This window comes from Triturus cristatus, chromosome 8, assembly GCF_964204655.1.
Source record: "Triturus cristatus chromosome 8, aTriCri1.1, whole genome shotgun sequence".
Classification (NCBI taxonomy): Eukaryota; Metazoa; Chordata; class Amphibia; order Caudata; family Salamandridae; genus Triturus; species Triturus cristatus.
In genome coordinates, this window is record NC_140591.1 from 50,768,975 (window position 1) to 50,793,691 (window position 24,717).

The 24,717-nt window shown below is 46.0% G+C and overlaps 1 protein-coding gene across 2 annotated transcripts in view; it reads right to left on the reverse strand.

Moving 5' to 3' along the window:
* Window positions 1-24,131, reverse strand: part of LOC146800040 (uncharacterized) — a 171,235-nt gene extending 147,104 nt beyond the window's left edge. Inside the window, exon 1 of one of the 2 annotated variants that reach the window (XM_085620943.1) lies at window positions 23,908-24,131. In XM_085620943.1, coding sequence (XP_085477069.1) covers window positions 23,908-23,931 — 24 coding nt within the window. In that variant the 5' untranslated portion in view covers window positions 23,932-24,131. The remainder of the gene's footprint in view (window positions 1-23,907) is intronic. The other variant, XM_085620944.1, reaches the window with a different exon arrangement.
* Window positions 24,132-24,717: the final 586 nt, after the last annotated feature.

Consider the following 24,717-nt stretch of genomic DNA (forward strand, 5'->3'; position numbering starts at 1 on the left):
TGCTTTTTAAGAATGGGGCATTGACCTTCATATTCCTGCCCCAGTGAAATACCCGTATTTTCTCTTAAAACCACACCCGGCTCAATACCAGCTTGTATTGTATGTTGAAGGGGGCAATCGGGGGAAATCATAGTGGGCCCCAACTTCAGAGGGCCCAAGGCCGATTACTGTACACTGAAGGCTCAACCAGAGGGAGGTTCTCATCAAAACTCTAAGGAACGATTATAGCGTGCAGGGGAGGTAGCTGCTGGTTGAGTCCAACACACAGGCTCCTCACAGAAACGCTTCCTACACATACGAATAACCTGACAATGATTTCTTGGAACATTGTGGGCGTGGCAGCAAGCTTTTTCAAGAGGACTGGGGGAAAATCATAAAAACTGCTGGCTTTATCATGTTTCAAGAAACTTGGGAATCTCCCCTTCATATAGGCAGGGCTACAAATCCTTTCATGTCACAGCACGTATGTCTAAATCAGGTAGACAGTCTGGTCGGCTGATAATTTGGGTTAAGATTTCATTGGAGTACCATGCTAGCCAATTAACTATCAATTGTCCGCATTTGGCATGGAGATCTCCACCTCTGATAAAACGGAAATTCTTCTTTTTAATGTATACAGCAGGAGTGTTCCCAAATCAGCCAATTCCCATGTCCTCCATCTTTTGATTGAGTACATTTCCACTTTATCACGGAAAAAAGCAGCTGAGATTGTGGCTAGGTATTTCAACGTAGGCTTTGACCCATTGGCACTCTACAATGAAGTAGCAGGAGAGGAAGATCAATACTGGGGTATCGCCCAAATTTCACGTGCATTGTTAACCTCGCTCCCATGGGTTGCCTTGCAAATGCTGGATCTTTTTATGAGTTGCCATCTGATGGCTTGTAACAGTATAACTAAATCTTATTGCATCCCATCTTTAAAAGGAATATCCACCAGCTGTACTGATTACATTTTGCTAGATGTCCAACTCTGGGGCAATCTCATTGATATGGAAGATATGAGAGTGGCCACTTCCCTCTTCACCTCTCCCTTTGTGAACGTGGCAAAGGGGGGAGTAGGACTCCTCAACTGTCTCAGGGTGTCCTTTCAGGCAGTAACAATCTGAGGAGAATTAAGTGGGAGAGCATTAAGGAGCATTAAGGACAATGAGTCCAAGTATGCCTCACTATATCAAGATCTAGTTCCCCTTTTTTCCTACATGGCTAACTCAGAGGTAGCACCAGACTGGATTATGGATGTCCACTTCAAGTGTTTTGGGAAATTGAGAAGGAGTTTCATTTCCTAACCTCCCCAAGAAGGCAGACCCTACATGGTACGATATGGCTTGTAGGGCAGCCAAGAGCAATCGCCTTAGTGCTCTTAAAAGGGCTATCACAGGCTACTAAGTCATCTGCAAAGTCAGCTAGAGCGGACTACAAACTAGCCTTAAAGCGAGCAAAATCCACATGGGCTAGAGCAATTTGGAGTGACATTTTGTCTACAATGCGCTGAGGGGACCAGTTAGCTTTCTCGCATATAATAGCACCTGGCACCAAGACAAAAAGGTTGAAGTCAAAATCACACATTCTTCCACACGACTGGGTAAATCATTTTAAATCTTTATATAGAAACTTTCCTCTGACCATTGCAAACCCAGATTTCTCTGGTGCCATGCACATCCTCATTTCCTGCAAGTCTTCTTTTAAACCAGATACACTTAAAGATGGATGGACATTCATGGTGGCAGAAGTGACTGTGGAAATTAGGTATCAGAAAGCAGGCAAGGCGCTCAGGTTAGATGGAATACGGGTGGACCTCTAAGTCCAAAACAGTAGTTTGGGCACCCTACCTTACAGGCGTTTTCAATGCATTCTTAGCAGGAGGTGAGATTCCAACCTCATGGAAAGGGGTGGAGCTCATTCCTATACATAAGTAAGGACCAAAGTCTGACCCAGCCAACTACGCTAAATTAGTCTTATTGATTCAAGGCAAAAAATCCTTAGCAAGCTTTTCTTAGCCTAGGTAAGGCCTGGGTTGATGAAAATAACATTTTAACACAGTTTCAGGCTGGATTTTGTCCCAAAATTAGGACAGTCGACAAAGTTTTTAGGTTCCCATTAAAAAAGGTGGAAATAAGTAGACAAAAAAAGGGATAGCCTCTGTCGCTTTTGTTGACCTCAAGGCGTAATCGATCTGGTCCCTAAGGATAAGTTATGGCACACACTAGGTGACCTAGAGCATCCCCTCCTACCCCTCGAACTACTTGCTAGGCTCCACCATGATAGTTTTACACAAGTTAAATGGGGTATAAATGGGGAAAATACAGATCCCTTCCTGGTTGCTGAAGGATGTGTCCTCGCCTGCATGTTATTCCTGCTGATTATAAATGGATGCATCGATTACCTTTTGGGTTTTGATAACGACTCCCTGGTTCAAGAGGGAACCAAAATACCCACCCTACCGTTTGCGTGCAATACTTTATTAGTATCAAAAACCCCCAAGGGCCTACAGAACCGCTTGAGTAAGTTTTACATATTTTGCCTAAATCACAGATTGGCAATAACCGCGAGTACGGCAATATTTATGGCCATCCATCCCCATAGAGGATCTTTGATATTGGAAGGTGAGGAGTTTAAGAAAGTACTAGATTTTGATCATCTTGGTATTCACCTCTCTAGTGCTAATACTTGGGGTACCCAGGTTACCAAAAGTACTCTTATATGAAGGCACAGGGCAGAAGCCATCCTAAAATTTAAAACAAGTCCTTGTTCCACCCAATTTCCCCCTTTCTTGAGGTGTGAAGGGCCAAAGCTATAGTTGCAGCAATACACGGAGCAGAACTCTAGGATATGTAAATCTAAAAGCTTTGGAGGTGGCTGAGAATACATTTATAAGAGTAGCCTTTAATTGCCCCAAAGTACGCCACTGATTATTAAACATGATCTAGGCTTTTGGTCAGTTGCATCTCTAGCAGATCTGAAACCCATCTTGTACTGGCTACGAATTTGGTCCACGCCGGAGTTGGCAATATATAGGGTTAGCGTAAGAGATGTTTCAATAAATCACAAATCACAGAGAGGAGTTTTGCTACCCTCATTGGACTATGTAAAACAGTCCTTCTAATCTCTGAATCAACCATTATAAACCTCTGTCAGCAGAGTTTCTGGTCTCCATCACTGGTGGAGGAAGGTACACTAAGAATTTAAACACAGGCGGTACACTATAGTGTCCTTGTGAAAAACCATCAACTTTAATTTTTGAATAGAAGTGACAGGTCATTCCTTAAAGTGTTTGTGCCTCCCATAATCAATCACAGAATTTTGCAACTTTATTTCCACAACACCGATCGGCTGGTCCATGGTGTCAGTATCGGTCTCAGTATCAGTAAAGCACTTTTTTCACCCATAGAGAAACTTAATGGACTGCAAGATTTTCTGCAGATCCTTCAAATTTTGAGTTTCAGGGAGAAGCAGACCTTGAGAAAACTACTCGCCCACTCTTCTTGGGTTCTCTTGGGTGCGTAGAAGGGGACTCTTTCGCTGGGGTACTGGGGTCCGATGTTGTGGAAGGATTTGTAGGCATCAGTGAGTAGCTTGAAGGTCACTCTCTTCTCGAAGTTATGGAGCACACTAGGTGACCTAGGGCATCCCCTCCAATACTTCTCGACGGGGAGCCAGTGGAGGTCTCGTAGGTGCTAGGTGATGTGGTCTTGTCGTGGGATGCCGAGGACGTGTCTGGTGGCAGTGTTCTGAATGGTCTGGAGATTTCGGAGCAAGGATTTGATGATTCCGGCATAGAGGGCATTCCCGTAGTCCAGTCTGCTTGCTATGAGTGCGTGGGTGATGATCTTTCTGGATTCGGGGGGGGGGATGGAATCCATTTAAAGGTACTGCGGAGGGAGCTGAAGCATGCAGAGGAGACACTGTTGACCTGTCGGGTCATGCTGAGGGATGAGTGGAGTATGATGCTGAGGTTTCCGGCGTGGTCCGTTGGAGTGGTGGGGGTGGGAGGGTTGCCGAGGGTGGAGGGCCACCAGGTGTTGTCCCATGCGGAGGGGCTGGGTCCATGGACGAGGACTTCTGTCTTCTCTTACTTGAGCTTCAGGCAGCTGCTGCTCATCCACGAAGTGACATCTTTCATTCCTTCCTCGATGGGGAGTCTGGTGGTGTCACGTTACTTTGTGAGGGAGAGGACGAGCTGAGTGTCGTCCGCGTAGGATACTATGTTGAGTCCATGCTGTCTGACAATGGCAGGGAGGGGTGTCATGTAGCTGTTGAAGGCTGGCTGGTGTAGCTGGAGGTGAGTACGGTTAAGGTGTCTAGTGTGTGTTTGTTGAAGTTGTCATAGAGGGACATGATCTTGAGATGGAAATAGGAGCAGAGTTTGTTGCAGAGGTCCTGGAAGGGCAGGACGTCTGAGGCTTCGCTGGGGGGATTGGTAAATTCCGGAATGATGCTGAACAGTTCCTTCGAGTTGCCGGAGCTGGTGAGGATCTTGTCCTGGATGAAGTTTCTTTTGGTGTATCTGATGTGTTGGTGGTATTCTGTCATGACGTTCTTATTGAAGGGGTTTTGCTGTTCTCCAGATTTTCTCAAGTCATCTGCAGGTGCGTCTGGATTCTCGTAGGTCGGGCAGTAACCAGGTGGCTTTCGTGGGGAGCTGTTTGTCGAAGTTCCGAAGGACACCGGGACGCACCCCCTGCCCGCCTGAGCACACAGAACCAAATGTACACTACCTCTGCCCACCGGCACCATTTGCTTGAGAGTTGCTGGTCGCGATGGTGGTCGGGCCAACTAGACATACTGCTCCCACCTCTGCCTGACGTTGACACGCTCTGTCCCCATCGACGCTCTTGGTGCGGGTCCTGGACCCCCTGTAAACCCCAGGTTTACATTCGATGGCAGCATGACTGGCAGGGCCGCGGAGTCACCCCAGGAGGCTGGTGAGCGGGCTACGCAGATGGAAGCTCCACAAGTAGAGGACATTATATATTCCCTGCTCCTCGAAATTAAATCTAGTTTAAAGACCATAGACTCCAAGTTTAACAATCGCACCTCCCATCTTGACCAGGCCAAACAACGGGTAGACACTCATGATACCCAGCATCTTGCAACTGGAGGCGGGGTTCTCTGACACAGATTATACCGGGGTGGAGAACCGACAGCAACTCCTGAAAATGGACAAAGTGCTGGACATTAGCCGCGCAAAAAAATGAAGACCTTGAATCCCGCTCCCGTAGGAACATACGCATCGTGGGACTCCCCGAATCCACTGCCATTGACAAAATGGAGACTTACCTGGAATCCTTGCTGTGTGATCTGTTCGGCGCGGCCCTATGAGAGCTCGTCCTAGTTGAGGGGGTGCACAGATCACTTGGCCCGCGGCCTTCACAGGGAACTCCCGCATGTCCAATAGCAGCTTGTCTGCTGAACAACCGCAACTCAATACTCCGGAAGGCAAGAGAAATGGGGGAGAGCAGGCATCAAGGTAACACATTATCCTTCTACCGTGACTTTACACTAACTGTGCAAGCTGCCCCTAGAGACTTCCACCCAACTGAGCGCATACTTCAACAACTTCACATTACAAATGTGCTCATGTATCCTGCCAAGTTGCGCATAGACTCTGGAAACAAGCCTTGTTACTTCCCCGACCCTAAGGCTGCCTTGGTGTTCGCTAAACTGCAAAAATCACTCCTCCAAGACCGTCAGACGCATACTGAAGAAACCCACGCAAGTGACAATGACTGAATTTATCTATGACTGATAGTGACTTTGATGTGGTCCTACTGCCAATAGGCCTTAACTAATCTAGTTTAATAGTAAAATCCTTCACTGCATTCCTGCTTAATACCAACTGCTGTGATTTAACCATACTTATTTTTCCCCTCGTTGCGACCTGCCACGCTCGGCCACCCTGCCTCACGGCATGGGGAGGACTGGTTGAGCACACGTACCTCATCGGGAATAAGTCCTGCTTCATGTTGGTACCTGCCACGTTGGGGTTTTCTGTGTGGAGGGGAGGGCTGATTCTCAACCATGTTGGGCGTTTGGAATGGGAGGAGGGGATGTCCCAGAAATGGGTGATGCTGCAGATTCACAACCAGGGCCATGTTTTATCGTTGAACATGTTTCAATTTAAACTTGAATGTGATGGCATTCGATTAGAATGACACCGCATTTTATGTTGCACCAATTCTTGATATCAGGATAGATAATCACAGACACGCACTCATGCCCATAATAGAAACACCCCCATGACTGAGCTAACATTTCTAACGTGGAATATCAGAGGAATGAACGACTTCCGCAAAGCACATCTCATACACATACCTCGCTAGGCACAAGACCGACGTCCGTTTTCTCCAAGAGACTCATCTGACGGCTCATAACGCCGCCAGACTCTGATCGAGACACTGGGGGGACACTTTCCCCTTGCATAATTTGAATAAAAGGAGGAGTGTCACTATTCTACACACCCTTATCGACGCAGAGGGGAGATATTGATCCTCACTGGCACCCTTTACGCCCATCTCGTGATTCTGGCTGCTCTCTACGGCCCGAACACGAACAATCCAGACTTTTACACTCAAATTTTGAAACTCACCTCCTCCTTCAACCCACTACCATTGATAAGGGGCAGCGACTTCAATATTGCCCCACAGAACACCTTAGACTGCTCGGGCTCGTGCGTGCTTCATCCACAGGTCACTGCCACACTGCATATCCTTATGCAGGACAATTGCTTAGTCGGAGGCACCTTCACCCCGACAAGCGTGAGCGCACCTGCATTTCCAATACACACAGCTCTTGGTCCCGTACTGATCTGTGCATAGTTATTCGGGACGTACTGGGCTGGACCACCTCCACTACACACTTAGCACGCACCCTATCGGACCACTCACAAGTGAGTCTGGCTATCCGACTCCCGCAGACCCCTCACCGTATTCTTGCATGGCGCCTTCCCCCCACCACTTCGGTATGCCTTTTTCAGAGAAGAGCTTCATGCATCCATTGTTGAATTCTTCGAACTAAACACCGGCTCAGTGGACTCACACTCTACCCTCTGGAAGACCTTTAAAGTGGTGGTCAGGGGAGAATGTATTGCAAGACAATTAGGTGTGCTCAGATCTATCAGGGGCACCCTGGAGAAGCTGGAAACAGAACATAAGCAACTTGACCACAGCTATATTAGCAATACTTCCCCTGCTACGCTAGCGGACATATGCTTAAAGATGACCGAATACCAAGCCGAAGCGGAGCACGAGGTCACACACCTCGGTCGCGAAGCACAGGCTCACCGCTATGGCAAGGGAGACCGGCCTGGCAACTTGGCAAACCTATTGAGAAAGCCACCTGCCTCCTCCTACATAAAGGAACTACATATTGACACTGCGGGCAGAACCACTCCCCCCGCCATCCGAGATATAATCGATAGAATCTCTACATTCTAGTCTCACCCATAAACCGTCTGCGCTGAGACACCATCAGAAGTCTTCGAACAGTGTTTTTTTAAAACTTGCTTTATGCTTTATTATACACCTGCAAGAAATGCAAAGTGGAGCTTGGAGCAAGGTACTAAGTGCCCGCGCTGCTCCACGTTTAGCGCCGACATTGTTCATACGTTCGCAACATAGCCATCTTTGAATTTTCTTAAGAATGAAATACAAAACGTTTTCCTTACTAAAATAGATATTTAAGTCTTACTGAGCCCAAAGGTAATCTTACTAGGGGTTATTGACGAGAAAAAAACTCCGGAGATAGATTATTTTCTGGTTGTTGCTATGACGATTTTTAGACTGATAATTGATACAGCATGGCTAGATCCACAACCTATGCAATTTCAACACTGGCTTGCCGGTTTACTAGTTATCTCCAGTTTGGAGAAAGCAATTTATGCCAGGAAGGGTGTTAAAACAAGGAAAAAAGGACAGTTAATATGGGCACCCTTATCCAGATTAGAAAATTGAGGGGGTTTTTGAACATACAGGTGGGATTGCCCAGGCTTCTTGAATTCTGTTGTGATATAGTGTATATGAGCTGTATTCCCGTGATGGAAGTCCAGGTCTTTTACTATATTACTGTGCTGAAGGAAATAGTATGTGTAACTGCTGGAAGCTTTGTTAATATTTATTACTGTAAGCCCTGTCATTATATTTATTCTGCACGTTGCACTTTAAATAATGGTCTGTTGTTTACATCTGTGTTTTATTACTGCAGGTTTTACCCCAGTCTCTTTCCAACTGATATATTGAAGATGATGATGTACGGTTTGATATTTTTTTCCCTGACCCGGGGATGGGGGGCCGGACGGGGGCCGCGGGTGGTTTGGGTTTTTGGTTCCTGTAAAAAACTGTTGAAAATGCCCAATAAAGATATTCTTTTTTAATACAAGGAAGTCTTCTAACAGTACACTATCGAGCTGCTATGGCTCATCAATGCTCATCGCGAATATTTAGATGAACCCTTCACCTCTGAGGAGATTGCGCAAGTGATCTCGGGCCTCCCGGGGGATAAGGCATGCGCAAGTGATCTCGGGCCTCCCGGGGGATAAGGCACCCGGATCGGACGGGTTGACGGCCGCCTTCTATGAGGAATAGGTGCTTATCCTCATTCCTCATCTCGCTGAGATGCACAATGAGTCCGTCACGATCGGCCAATTCCCTACCACCCTTCGCGAGACAGTGATCATTCTTCTCCTCAGACCTGATAAACTGCCGGAGTGCTGCGACTCGTATCGCCCTCTATCATTAATTAACACTCACAACAAGATCTACGCAAAACTATTAGCCAACCGCCTTCTTCCCCTCATGTCTCTTATTAATCGCCCGGACCAATCCGTAGCATAATTTGCGCACCATTTTCTCCAATAACTCCTTTGTTGCGCCAGTCGGCCAACAGCTGTCGCGAGCACTACCTCGGTAGTGCCGCGCACGTCCGTTGGCCGATACTGCCCCGCCCACTCAATGAAATACCCCACACCGCGGCAGAATTACCGCCACGGTAAACGGATTATGCACCAGATCAATCTCGACTTGCCGGCGGTAGCGGCCCTGCTGGACGCCACATAGGCATTTGACTCTCTAGAATGGCCTTTTCTCTTCACCAGAGAGGTCATGTGGTTTGGAGGGTTCTCTGTCATACAAATTAACCGCTGCCCCTCACCTCTCACTTCTTCAAGACACTGAGCTCCAATATGTTTACGCTTTTATGGGCAGGACGCCAACCGCGCATTGCTTAATGTGATTAATTCAATTAATCACATTAAGCCGAAGAAACTCACTGATTCTGGCATTAGCCGAGACCTGAGAATCCCGGGTTTATTGACCTTTTCTCTTCATTTGAAACCCCATTACGAGACTACCCGCCCTGAGGAAGCCCCAGGCCTGATGGCCTGTTAGGGACCGAAACACGTGTTGGCTGTGCCTTTCTCTTTTCTTTATTCATACTTGGCGAATAAAGTACGAATATATGACTAAACATCGGATCTATCTGCATTGATTTGGACATTTCTTCCATAGAAATCTAAGACTTTACTCTTGCCCAGATACATCTTCAAAGTTCTATGTCAAATTAGGGGGATAGGGGCCCCTCCCCCTGTTTCTGGGCCAGAACCAGTACAAGAAAGATCTATGCTTATTACATGATTAGTAAGGGACTATGACCATCTTCCCCCCACTCACATGAAACGCCCTGGCATTGCAGCTGGCTAATAACCACTCTCTCCCCCCCCCCCTCTCCCCCCACTGGTAGCATGGCTCGCCGCAGCGTTAGGCATCTGCACTAATGCCGACCTCTATCCTAACAGCTAATTTCTCTCTCTCCCCGAAAATGCGACTTCATTAGATAAGCTATTATATTATCAGATAAGAGCAACCTGCAAAAACATGAATGACACATTCCCCAGCCCTCCACAACCAAACACTGCACTCCAATACATTCATACAGTGGCCTCCCCGCGCAAACTTGTAACTAGGTTATATGCGCCGACTCTTGCAGCCTCCCCGGTAGACACCGAACGGGCACGCCTCACATGGACAATGTACTTAGCTGACAAGCCCACGCCAGAACAGTGGCAGCATTGCTGCAATCCGTCCAAAAACCGTTCTCCCAACTATCAACTACGCCCGATACATTTCAAATTTCTACACAGACTGTATCGCACCCTTGCAGCACTTTGCAGAATGGGCCTGGCAGAGGACGCAAAGTGCGCAAGATGCTCTGCCCCAACGCAACATTTGTGCACCTCGCCTGGGCATGTCCGAGAATAGCGACCTTTTGGCAAGATTTATGCTGCATTATAGGCAGCATCACCTCTGACACCCTTGCACCCGATCCCCTCATATGCCTCGTGGGATATGTTAAGGATATTTCGGATACCAACCGAAGACTGGTCACGATGCTGCTGGTACTGGCTAGGCGCAGGGTGACGATTCACTGGGGCCGTAAGCCGACACCATCTTCAAAAACCTGGTTAGCAGACGCGGCACACTGTCAGTCGCACTTGTGTAAGTACTGGAATTTACTGCCCCTAGCGAGCAGACCACATGACATTTGGGCCCCCCTGGTGTCCTATCTCCAACAGACAGATGGGGCTGACCAATCTCCCGACCACCTCTTAGACACTGTAGCCACAAACGAGCAAGCTGACATGGAGCGTGGCAGACTTAACCCCAGCGATAATGAGACGTAGAGAACATCGGGTATGCTAATCACAATGTTGTTTCTGTGTCCAGTTTGTAATTATACCGTTAGGCATATTTAATCTCCTGTTATTACTTGAATGCCTCTTGAAAGTGCCTTGGCTAAAAGACATGCAATTAAATACATAACCTGTAACGTGTCTTTATCCAAATAAAGTTTTAAAATAAAAAAGAGAGAATGTTGGAGATCCCTGGTCTATTACATCAAACTAAAGAGTTTTTTGTACAAAAGACATGCCGAACTCACATTTGAAGGAGTTCTTGTATGTGATGGTTTCAAGAATGTTAAGGCACCAGAAGTTCGTCACAAGACACTAAAAGTTGGACATCTTTGGTTGTTGTGACAAAAACCAACCAGACTTTGTGTGAGACTTGAGTGACATCTGTGCATACCAGTCCAGGTGCAGGTTTTGACGCTAATAGTATCTACAAAGGATGTAATATCGCTGTAAAAAGTAGATGAGGAAATCAAGACACCAGGATGAAACTTCTTCTAGCAAGGGTCGTTAACTCCATGGGCTTTTATGAGTTACATTTTTTTTTTAAAGCACTATTAGTATAGACCTCCCACTACACGATGACATCTATAGATATCACATTATACAATCTGACCAGAACTACTAAGACACTGGCAGCTATTTCCTTCTGAAATTAACTGGACAATATAGGCTATGCAACTGTCTGGGAGATACAGACTAGTTAAATATTCTACTCCGAAGTCTGCGAAAAAAATGAATAGACTAAAAACGCAGCATTGCTGTACTTGCTACAGTAAATGGGAGGAAAACATGCAACACCACAAAGCTCAGACAACTCTGACTCCCAAGAATAGCCGTAATTATGTACTGTACTTCACTAATTCAACATAATAAAGACTCCTCCTATTAATCTTGGGCACAGGAGGTGCTTCGGGAAGTTGAACGGTAATGGGTGACACCAAAATATAAAGAAAACGCCCCAAACGGCTTTTATTAGGCAATAGGGAAGCTCACAAAAGTAAAATGCTATTTTGCCTAGAGCCTCAAAACATGGTTCCGGTCACATGAACTTCTTGAAAGAGAACTATTATCTCAGGAACGTTTTTGCATTAACACCCATCAGAACCACTACCAAGTCAAAGAATGACAATAAAAAGACTTGTGCCAGAAAGATGGTTCTGTGAGTTATACGCTCTTCACTAACTTCAGCTGTGATCTGTAGCCCACACATTCTTCCATTAGTGGTAAACTGAGTAGAAGTAAACTAGATATTAGTAGATTATCACAAATGCATTGCATTCATGCAATGGTATGGCTTACTGTGTATTGGCTTTGTTAGAATTCAAGTACCTTTTCAGTCAAGAGGCAGAACCCACCCGATCATGAAGGATACTTCTATATTTTGTGGTTCCAAGTGGACTCAAAGGGGAAAGAATATGTATGATATTAGTTGGTGACTAGGACACCCCACCAAAGCAAAGAGTTTTCTGCTCAGCCTCTCTCTGAAAAGAGCCAACATTCCACACTTAACATTCCATTCCTGCGTCATCACTCATGCAGGCCGAGAAGTAATATAGACATAGGACACAGATACAAAACATTCATTTTCAGTATAACAACAGAGACAGACACAACACATTCCATTCTTTACAAGGACATAATTATTGCACAACCACCCCTTGTACTACACATGAAAACCTAAACTACATGTCTGTACACCAGCATACTCATCCACTAAACCATATTACTATTGTGCAACTCATAACCACACTACTATCTTTCCACCTTCGCTAAGCACACTCACGAATCACAACCCATGTTACGACCAACATTCCCTCATTAGCGCTAAAGAGCAGCCACCACAAATCTGTACAATTACAATCAATACATACATGTGCAGAACATGGAGGGTACTCTAATTCTGGTCACAATAAATATAATTAAGTGTAATCCCATTCCCCTGGTTTATGCACAATATCAGGCGCTCTCATTGCAGCACTAAGATCAGCAAAATGGGTTACTCCCATTCTGCTCTCAAATGGACAAAAATACCAGGTACTCCGACTCCCCTCTCATGTGCAAAATATGAGTACTGCCATTCCCCTATCATATGCAAAACAATATGGGGTACTCTCATTCCCCTACTAACGAATCAGCGGTTAACGCATGAGTGACATTAGGTACTCTCTTTCCCCTCTCATATGCACAATACAGATACTTTCCATTGCCTTGTAATTTGCACACCAGTATTGGGTGGGTACTCTCGTTCTCGTACTAACACATCAGCAACATTGGGTACTCTCATATACACACTACTGGTAGACATCATCCCCTGCTAAAACAAATTCACAATCTGTAAACACAAGTTCAAAATGAGCACAATGATAATTTCGATGAGTAAGCCTATATTAAAACGCAGTCTAACATTGAGCAATGTTATTTCTTTAACCACGGGCATCTGTTTCAAGATACATAGCTGAAAGAATTTTTCAGTAGGCCAAAACAGACGTGTTAGAAAAGTGCATTTGTCATAAAGATGTTGTAGTTTGTCATTTTTCAATACCAGAAACCAAGAAGCGAGTCCCAAAATAAACTATGTACTGACTTTCAGCGGGTGGCAGATGACCGGTTTGAAAGAAACATTGAATATTAAACCCAGAAGCCACTGGCTTTCTCACATTAAACTCCTGCAAAGGACACTTGTACTACAATGGGAGCTTTCTTCCTGACAGGAGCATTGTGTCGCTTACCTCCAGTACAAATCTCTGTTAAATGTTGGTAGAGCCGTGCCAGAACATTCTGTAAGTAACAAATGAATGCCTGCCTATCCTGCTGTAAAAACCTCAAGCACTCAATGTTTTCTTTCTATAGAGTCCAGGTGGTTTAGCTTGGAACCTGTGATGTACTCAGTAGGTCTGTCTACTCATTTTAATCATAATTGTAAGAAAACAGACTCCTTTTGCAGATGCCCCCCACTTGGACAACAAGATGCTGGTTTTAGACTTACAGTGCACTGAAGCCTGCCAACCAGGACCCAATGCCAGTACTCTCTCCCTAAAACAGTTATGTGTAAATTGGAAATCCCAATTGACAAGGACTTTACCCCCCCTTATAAGTCCCTAGTATATGGTACCAATAGTACCAGAGCACGGGTGGTAAGGGGGTCCCCAGGGCTTGCAGCACTATTTGTGCCACTCTGAGTGACCCAAATAAACTACTGACAGCAGCCCTACTATTGCAGACTGCAGGAGCAATGCAATCTGGTCGAACTCGACTTTGCAATCACGATTTGGGGCAAAGTCAATGCACTATCTTTGATATATGCCAGTCACACCTAAGGAAGGCCCCCTAAAGCCCAGGAGGCAGAGTGCATTATATAAAGAGTGTGAACATGTAAGTCCAAGCTTATATGACCCTATATTGCCCTTTACCATTAAAGGGCACTAAAATTGATAGACAATCGATAGGATAACACGGGCTGGCACCTGGGCAAACTCGAGGTTGGCAGCTCCATTATGGTATCACCTAAATGTCATGTTTGGTATTAAAAAAACGTGCCTCCTCAACCCTGGCACAAATCTCGTGCCAGGAGCGTTGTGGTATGCACCCAGTGGCACACTAGAGCTGGCCCACCTGATTGCCCCCACCTTCCCTGTGCTCTTGCTGACAGACCCTGCTAGCTGCTGTAAAGATAGGATTCTGACCTCCTGCCAGGAAGTGCAATCACTCCCAGGAGTCAGTAACAAATGCTTGTGCAGGAAGGAGGTCACACCTCCTCTCTCCCAGGCTGGCCAGTGAAGTGGCAAAACAAGGTTAAGCTTCAAAGGCTAAATACACCGTCTCTGATATGCATCCGAGCTGGCTCCCCACTGAAGGAATAGCCTCCCCCTGCCCCAGGCACAACTGCACTCGGGCAGGTTGGAGAATTGGGTAGTCAGGAAGGGCACACCCGTAGAAGGCTAGCAATGCTCCTAGTGTGAGCTGCCTGGACTGTACACCTAAGAAAGTCTTCTCTCATTTGTATAAGTGGTAGAAATATTGGGTTCTGGGTAGATGAGGTAACCTACACCCCTGGATTTGGTTACCACAGGGGCAGACTAACTGCAGGTACTAGCAGCCCATTGACTACTACCCACACCTCCCCTAAATCTAGGATTTAATGGACACCTCTGACTTCAGAAACTCAGCTCTGATCCAACTTGCATCAAAGAGGACAAAGAAGGGACCTGTGTCTGTGACAACAGGACTTTGCACAAAGCAAAAGGCGGATACTCTGCACCTGTGACAACTCTCCTGGAACTGCATGAACGAGACTCATCCTAGTCTAAGGCAAGTTCCCTGAGACAGAGGGACTCCTGTGTGAGCGAGAAGCAACCTCATAATCCCTTGGCCTAGTGTGACAAGCCCCACGCAAAATGCAGGTAAGTATACAGACTTCTTCATTAAGGATTAATCGAACAAGCATTTAGGTCCATCATGAGGACATCCTCTACTGCGGCTTGTTTGCTGATACCTTCCTGGGGCCAACTACTGAATTTTTTTTTTAAAACAGGCAAGTTACACGAAAAAGAAAAAGAGAGAAGATGGTCGCCTTGAGAATGACAGTTTATTCAAAACACATGCAATGCTGGTTGTGGTTTCTGGAACTGATTCTTAATTAATCTGTATACAAGTCTGAATATAAAAGCACTACATTGGATTTGTGAAAATGAATTAAAACCAATAGGCTGCTTGAGATGAGAAAGGTTTTTAATTCTGATTAAAATAATGAGGGGATGGACCTTTTATTGAGTAAATTTCTGAGTATTAACATAGCAGTGGGTACTGGTGTTAATTAAACATTCCTATACAGTAATGTTGTAGCATAGCTCGGAATCTTCTGTCTAAACAGTACGGCTCCAAGTACGCTAATCATGCACTTGTGCCACAGATGGTACATTCCGCAAATTAAAGTCAGTACCTTAAAAAAAAAAAATCTATTTGCACTCTGAGCTCCTCACATAATTGTTAAATAAAATTTATTGTGGGTTCTGGGTAGAAAAGGTGACCTACACCCCCGGATATGATCACCTCAGGTGCAGATTAGCTGCAGTGACTCTAGGGTGAATGTACGCACATGCTATGATTCTATGGCAGGACCGGAGGCTCAGATTCTGCTTCTCAATCTTTACTACTCACATTAACAGCAGCCAATCAAAAAACAGTAAAACATTTAAACACTACCAATCCCATGAGGCTTTGAACCATGCCTCCATAGACCACCAATCAGAACAGTCCAATGTCTACAAAATATCGAGGCACCATCTTACTGTCTCTTTTGTTTGCTGCTCCGCAGTCACGATAAGAGCCTTGTTATTTTTATGGTCATTTGATATCCATGATATGCTTGGACTATGGATTAATGTTTATGCTTAATGTGTATTGCTTAACTGATTGTGCTCACGATTTCTACTGGTTTCGCACGTTGCCCAATTTATTTACTGTGTCTGTATGAGGATCTTTTGATTTAGATGCCGTGACGGAGGTGGGGATGTTATATTGTGAGGGGCGTCTACAGACATTCGACGCGCTGGTAGACGAATTCGAGCTTCCCAAGACATAGACAGCTTCTCACAGATTGTCGCAAACAGTGGCGCGTGATTGATACGTAACCCCCCACACACCCGGTCATCCACGCGATTTTGCAGATGGGGCCTGGGCAACACCTAGTTACTTGGATATACAAAGCCGTCCGGACCCCGAGGCAACCCACACTTGCACCCTTAAGGGAACACTGGAAAATGACTTCCGTAGGCCACTACACGACAGGGAATGGATCAGGGCCCTTGAATATACAAAAAAAGTGTCCCGTAACTACTGCTTCAAGAATATACAGTTACACATCCTACATAGGGCGTACCTCCTGAAAAATTACAGAAATACTTTCCTGATAAGACGTTCGCCTGCCCTAGGTGTCTGGAGCCGGCTGCCTCTTTCCTACACATGCTCTGGGAGTTTCCGACACTGCATAATTACTTGAGAGCGGTGCATATTGCCATTCGTGCAGTCACGGGGTTGCAAGACCTACACGCATGGGAGGCCAGCGCCCTGGGCATACATGGGCGGCACACGAATAAGAAGGTAGAGAGGCGTTTTGCTTTCCTGGGGCTTATTCTGGCCAAACGCTGCATTACTATGCACTGGAAGGCACCGGAAGGACCTTCCCTGGCGGCGTGGGTGGGGGCAGTTAAGAAGTGGGGGAAAGCGGAGGAAACGCTACTTCGAACGGAGGAGGCTCGGGGACACCACAAACACCCGATTTCCCTGCCCTGGGCGATGCTAATGCATTCCTTCGCACAGGAAACGTTACCGGCGGTGGGTCCGCGAACGATTGGCTCCCAGGAGGCCTCCGCGACTCAGGAGGCCAATCGGGGCGGCACGCAAGAGTCCCAGGCGCCCGGCGGTTCCTAAATGCAGACTGTAAATGTTCTCCTATTGGGCCTGTACACGGAAGAGGAGCAATACTCCCACCGTTACCCCCCTCCCCCGACCCTTCCCCGCGCCTGCGAAACCTTAACACTGCAACAGGCACAGAGACTGCTTCCCGACATTAGACTCACAATGCTTCTATTCCCAGATTTGGTGCATTCCCCAGTTTATATATCCCCAGTTCATTAATAGCAATCCGGTGGCTGCAATTCCACGACCTATGTGACAACCCACACAGGGGCTAAGGATACATGTAGCAGCCCCCGCATGGGGCGGCATCCACAGCGCACATTAGCGGGATGGGCCCAGACATAGGCTTAGTTAGCGGCTCCCAACTCAGAGATAAGGTTGAGACCATAACATTATACGCCTGCACGCTCTGCTGATTATACAAGCAGCGCCAGTACACTCCGGTTCAAGGGCTCGTATCTACTGTAAATTCGATTGTGGAAATGTATGCAATGTTTATACTACAAATGCCAATAAAAAGAGTTTATAAAAAAAATGAGGATCGTTTGATTTGCTCATTCCGCTATGGAAACCAGTGTCCCCGTCCCCCCCCGTGGACCTTCTGTCCCCTCGCTTCGGCGTGTGTTGCGCCGTCCACACCCTCATATTTCCTTTCAATTGGCCCGCGACCGTTGTCTGAGTGGACGCACGATGCACTCTTCGCCCAGGGAGTGGCCCCTCCCAGGAGCGAGGTCGCATAGGCAGCCCAATTGGGCTGCATATGCGTACCTCAGAAGACTGCACGCGCTAGTGCACGCGGCAGTATCCCGTTTTCTGAGCTGGTGACGCCTAACCTGGGCTCGAAAAACAAGGTTCATCAGCAGATTGTAGTGCCGGTACAGGGCCAATTTACATATTTTCTAAATCGGACGACATCCTGCACATGTCTGGCAATTGAGAATGTTGCTAATAATTTTTGAAACCCCTAGCTGCGGCTTAGGCTGTTAGGACCCCACCGCTCTGAAGTCCTGTGAAAGCAGTCTAGGGTACCTGGGCATCTCTGCTACAGCTCTGTGTTGCTCCTACCTTACGCCCTATATCTAAGCAGTTAAAGGCTGTAATCAATTGGCTTCCCTCTGGGGATTTTGAGCTGGGAAGAATCTTCTTCCATACGTCATGTCTGATTATGAGGTGTGTGAGCACGACCTGGCTGTTAATGGTCCACAGGATGAGGAGGATTTTTATAATGACAAGAATATGGAGACCTTGATTGACAAAACCCTAGACAAGAAACTTGACAAAGCCTTGTCTTCTGCCCTCTTACTCATATCGCAACACCTTGACTAACTGGCAGGTAGCAACCCCCACTTTCTCCTTCCACCCCACCCTCCAACCCTCCCCGCTGAGTGCCCCCCAGCCACTCCTGGCCTCATGTTAAAATCTACACTAAAGTTACGGAAAAAGCAAGGGATCAGGACTATAATACGGACCTGTTGACCCTGCCGCCACAGTCTCTCCCTCTGCCTTCCCCTACCGCAGATACAAATTCCTCTTCCTCACAGGAGTTACATCCCCATAAACGTTCTAAGAAACGCAAGCGTCTCTCTTCTCCAGTGACTCAGTCCCCTTTTACTTTCGACCCGGCTAGCATTGTTCACCCTAGATCTTCAGATTGGGCCCCGGCCGTGGCAGAATATATGCAGATTAATCTGCAAAAGAGTTTCAACAAAGAGGTCAGATCCTGCCTCAGGTCCGAATGTCCCCGCCCAGACCTCCTTAACAAAACCGCTCTCACTCCTGATATAGATGCATCTATGCAAACTTTCCACAAGAAATTCCGTAAAGGTCAAAAAAAGGGAATCAATAGAGCCCAGAGAGCATGCCAAGACAGAATTTTAGATGTGTCCAGCCCTCTGCCCAAAATACTGTAACTGTCTCTTCAAGCTCAAGAGACGGGTGCAGCAATACACCCTGAAGTCCTTGCTGGATGGACTCAAATGGCAATTTGCCTCCTATGCAATACAAATTGCGCGCTCTCCTCTGAGGCGCAAATCTGTTCTTCTAAGGATTGAACCGCAACTAGCCGTGTTGGCCTCTGCAGGACCTGGTCCTTTGGCGGAAGCTCAACTTTTCGGAGATCACTTTGTTAAGGACATCGCTAAATTTGTCAATACCTTTACATCCTTGGACAAATCGCAGTCATCTCTCAAGAGAGTATTCCATCCCCTCTCTGATAGGGCCAGTCATGGTAGGGGACGCTCGACCGGGTGCTTCAACCAGCAAAGTCCTCATTGCGGCTACAACCCCAGGTGCAGAGGGTATGCGCAGAATCCGGCCCAAGCTGGCTTCTATCCCACCAGATCACGAGGTTTAAGGGGCCTCGTCAACAGAGGCTTCCGCAACAACTACGCCCAGTCCTCAGGTACTGATTCAACCTTTTCTTCCTTTGATTTCCTTGGAGGGCAGATTGATGCATCTCATACACAATTGGTTAAAGATCACATCAGATACATGGGTCCTGAACACTGTTCAAGGGTATCAGACAGAATTGACAACCCCACCGACCCAACATGCCCTTCCTCCACCTCTCCATTTTTCCCAACAAGAAGAGTCTTTTATAGACTCCGAGCTGCTAGATCTTTTGACAAAACAGGCCATTGCTGCAGGAGCTCTCCAGCCAGAAGGTTTTTGCAGCAACATCTTCTTGGTTCGAAAGAAAGGAGGTGGTCAGAGATTGGTGTTAAAACTCAGACTTTTAAATCCCTTCGTGACTTACTGACACTTCAAGATGGAAGGCATTCATCTCCTGAGAGATCTGTTACTGGAAAAAGACTGGATGGCCTGGTTAGACCTAAAAGATGCTCATCTGATAGTCCCAATTTTCCCTTCCTCACAGTGTTCTCTCCAGTTTCAATGGAAGGACCGGTGGTTCTGGTACCAATCTCTACCGTTTGGTCTCTCCTCCGCCCCTTGGGTATTCACCAAACTAGTGAAACCTGTGGTGACTGGATTACAAGAAATGGGAGTTTTCATGAGCGTTTATCTAGACGACATGCTTCTGTTAGTACAAGATCGCTCCTTGCTACTAACACACCTGCAATTAACTGTCTCTCTCCTACAGAACCTAGGCTTTGTAATAAATCTCAAGACGTCCATGACGATTCCCTCTCAGCAGGTAGATTTCCTGGGATTCCAGATCAATTCAGTGTCAGCAAATTATTCCTTTCTCTAGCCATAATACAATCCATCAAGAGGGAAATCAAATCGATGTTGTCGAGACAGACTGTTTCTTTGAGATCCCTAGCGATGATTGTCAGCCTGCTGGCATCTTCCATCCAAGTGATCTTTCCTGGGCCGCTCCACTACAGAGCGTTACAGCGCCTAAAACTAATCTCCAGCAGAACTTACTCTACGATCACTTGATTGCCCTGACACTGGAAGTGCAAGAGGAGCTTCAATGATGGGTGAACCACATGGAGGCTTGGAATGGCAAGGCCATTTTCGGAGTTTCTCCCGATGTAGTGATCAAATCGGATGGCAGTCGTTGGGGCTGGGTCACAAGATGCAGAGAATTCGCTACCGGCGGTCGTAGGTCAGAAGAAGAACTGAACCTGCACATCAACTGTCTGGAGCTGTTGGCAGGCTCGTTCACCCTCAAGTCGATTTCCCCAGTAAAGAGCAATTGTTGTTTCCTTCTGCGGATGGACAATATGTCAGCGGTCGGAAACAGCGCTTACAATGCTGTTTCCACAACGCTTGGCCTTACAACGGGGTTTCTACAACGACCACGTTGTTACCACGCGTGCCATTAGATCGCAAGTCATATCAACGACTTGCTGTAGGGGGCGTGCAACACCAGGGAAGGTATTGGATTTTAAATTCAACACCTTCCCTGCTGTTGCACAAACTGGAGTAGGAATAGTAATTAATACTATTCCTAAGTCCAGCGCTCCCCCTACAGCAAGTCGTTGATATGACTTGCGATGTAATGGCACGCGTTGTAACGACCGCGTTGTAAAGCCATGCGTGGTGAATGTATGCGAAGAAACGTCATTCATTCGTCAGTGGTGCGTTACATAAATCGTTTAGGAGGTACGAGATCATGTCCGTTAGCTTACATAGCTCAAGAATTCTGGCATTTCTGCCTATCTCAGAAGATCATGGTGCTAGCGGAATACTTAGTCAACTTAGTTGCGGATTGGAATTCCAGAGAGACTTTAGCGATTGGAAGCTCCGTCCTTCAATATTTCAAGAGATCATGGCTATTCAAGGCCCTTGCCTCATGGATCTGTTTGCCTCTCGTCTGAACGCTCAGCTTTTCTGGTTCTTCAGCTGGGGACCGGATCAGATTGTGTTGGGAACAGATGTTTTTCTTCATCCTTGGGGGACCTCAGACGCATTATGCCTTTCCCTCCTTTGCAATAATCACGAGAGTGGCGGCCCAAGTCCGCCGCCAGTCAGCATCATTGGTTTTAGTCACACCTCTTTGGAAGACACAATCCTGGTTTCCGACTCTCTTGGAGTTGTCAGTAGATCTACCTTTTCGACTTCCTGTATTTCCACAGTTACTCCTGGACCCAGTCTGGTCAGGAGACACAAACAAATTGAGGGCCTTTCATCGGCGGCTGATGGTTTTATACAACAGGCTTTGGCTCCTTCCACCCGTAAACGATATTCTGGTGATATTTGGGTGGGTTGGTGCCTTCAACGCGAGGTGGATCCCGTGGGATCTGATTTGAAAGATGTCTTGAATTTTCTATCAGAGCGTGCAGAGTCCGAGCTATGTTACAGGTTGGTAAACAACTTTAAACTGATTTGAAAGATGTCTTGAATTTTCTATCAGAGCGTGCAGAGTCCGAGCTATGTTACAGGTCGGTAAACAACTTTAGATCTGCTTTGTCTACCGGGCATAATCACATAGATGGGAAACCGGTAGGTGTTCATCTGGTTGTTTGCAAATTATTGAAAGGCAAAAGAGTCACTCGACCCCCGAAACCCAGATATAACACTCTATGAAATGATTCTAATGTGTTATCTTTATTAGAGTCTTGGCCAGAGAATAAAGATTTATCATTAAAACAACTTTCTGTTAAACTTACCGTGCGTTTGTCTCTCATTTCTTGACGAGAGTGTCAGACATATATGCACTTGACTTAGCAGATAGGTTATTTTCTCCACATGGTGTATCATTCATTATATCCAGGAGAACTTAGACTATGTCACATTCAGTTGACTATCCTGCTTTTCCTCACAATGACAAGCTATATGTGGTTAAATGTTTAAAACCTTAGGGTCTTTGCTTTTGTCAATTCAAAAACCCTTCCGCCAGGTATCGGCTGCTACGTTAGTTCGCTGGGTCATGGCTGAAGCTGGTATAGATGTTTCTGTGTATAGTGCTCAGTCTACTAGAGGCACAATGGCGTCCAAAGCCTTCATTATGGGATCCAGGTTGGAAGGTATTCTTTAAGCATTCTTTAAGCAGCTGATTGGTCATCTGCTTCAAAGTTTACATTTTTTTATTACAAACCGATTGTACAGGTTTCTTCTGTTGTGGTTGGTCAGCTTTGAACCAGTATAATCAGAGCCTTCAATCCTGCCATAGAATAGAACATTTTCCAGCATATGCAATAAGAATTTTAGATTCAATTAAGGACACAGAGGCAAGGATTATCCCACCCAGTGGGACAAGTAAGAATGGTTCTTAACTGCCATGATGTCATACGATATATATTTTGACATTCCTGTTTTTCCCTCCCTTGATATGATAAGGTTCTTGGGTTTTATGATTTTCAAAACTTGTTTCCGTTTTCAGGAACGGCTTTAAAACTGAGTTGAATCTGAAGTTTCAGTGCCGGTTGGAAATCTCTGTGCTACTTATGGATAAATTGTCTCTTCTGGGACGTGTTTTGGACTTTCTCTCCGTTGAGAGCTAGAACTATATCCTGTTGGATTTACACTGAGGAAGACTTCTTGTTGTACAGAAAGAGGCAGTAAGATGGTGCCTCGATATTTTGTAGACATTGGACTGTTCCGATTGGTGGTTTATGGAGGCGTGGTTCAAAGTTTCATGGAATTGGTAGTGTTTACATGTTTTACTGTATTTTGGTTGGCTGCTGTTAAAGTGAGTATTAAAGATTGAGAAGCATAATCCTAGCCTCCGTGTCCTTAATAGAATCTAAAACGTGTTGCATATGCTGGAAACATTTCTATTCATTTGTACATGCAAAAGTCTCGTCAGCAACTTTAAATAAAAAAACATCTTTCCAACCCTGGAAAAAGTTATTCGCCTGGCCTTGCCACAAATATACTTCCAACCTTTTTTAGTATGGGAAGATACTGGAACAGACTTGGTCAATACTCGCCAACATGCAAGTTAGTGGGTGTTTGCAATCTCACAGGGCATTCCAAACCTGGAACTATCACTTCTCACCTACTTCCAGACCTTACACGTACATTTGCAGATTTGTGGAAAAACCTGGGCCCTGCTAGAATCAAAACCCTGATACAATATAAGCATAATCTGAGAGGATGCTATAATTTGTCACCGAACTGCACGGCACCAAAAGGGACAAGTGGATTCCTGAGGCATCGCGTTCTTTAAGCACGTAGATATTTCATAAAATTCCACACCCGTGATGTAAGCTGATCCACAGGACACCCACCAGAGCAAGGCCTTCTGTGCTCAGCCTGCAGATCCCATCTTCCCTCGACAGTCCGCATTCCAGCCCCGCATCCCAGCGTTAACAGGGGCACGGGGTATAGACACAACAGTTTCTGTGACCATATTGGATATAGTGCGCGTATTGCCGTCAAGCACATTTATTACTTACATTCTTTGGTTCGTGGTGGAACATTTCCTTCCTGCTCTTCACTGCAACTCCACGGGTGAAGACGTGAAGTCCGAGTTAGGAGTGGACAGAGGCTGAAGTGGAAGAGCACAGACTCCGAGCTCCTCTCCGAACAACCGCTGACAGAAATCACCAAAACACCAACAAGCAACGGCCCCACGCAAGAGCACCAAACAGTCGAAAGGGGGCGGTAGGGGCTTCGGACTGAATGCGCATGCGCATTATTAGCGAACCCACGACTGAGCATGCGCTGAAGTAATCACTTCTATCACGCACGCTCATAGGTTGGTTATATCTCTCATTGTCGCAAGCAGTAGCATTAGAAAGGTTTTTTTTCGCGTCTACGCAGCACCACGTCCCATCCTGAGCGTATTCTTGTCCGTGTCATGCTGTCTCCAGTGTCCAGTGTGCACTGCGCATGCGTGTGCTCTGACGCGCTGGTGTATTGCACTTTCACGTGCGAGCCGAGGCTCGGTCTCAATAGGTCTCGCAATTACATTATTTTCAGCTATTGACATTGTAACTGACAATGCTTTTTTTTTTTTTAAACATTAATAAAAGGCATTGTCATTTACAATGCCAATAGCTTAAACTCTTGTAAATGCCAAACCCATTGCATTGCATTTAGACGAGTTTGAGCTATTGGCATTGTAAATGATTATGTCTTTTATTAATGTTATTTTTTTAAAAACAACATAAATATAATGCATTTACAATGCCAATAGCATAAACTCAAGTAAATGCGATACCTAATTAATTTGCAAGATGTTGAGAGCTATTGTCATTGTAATG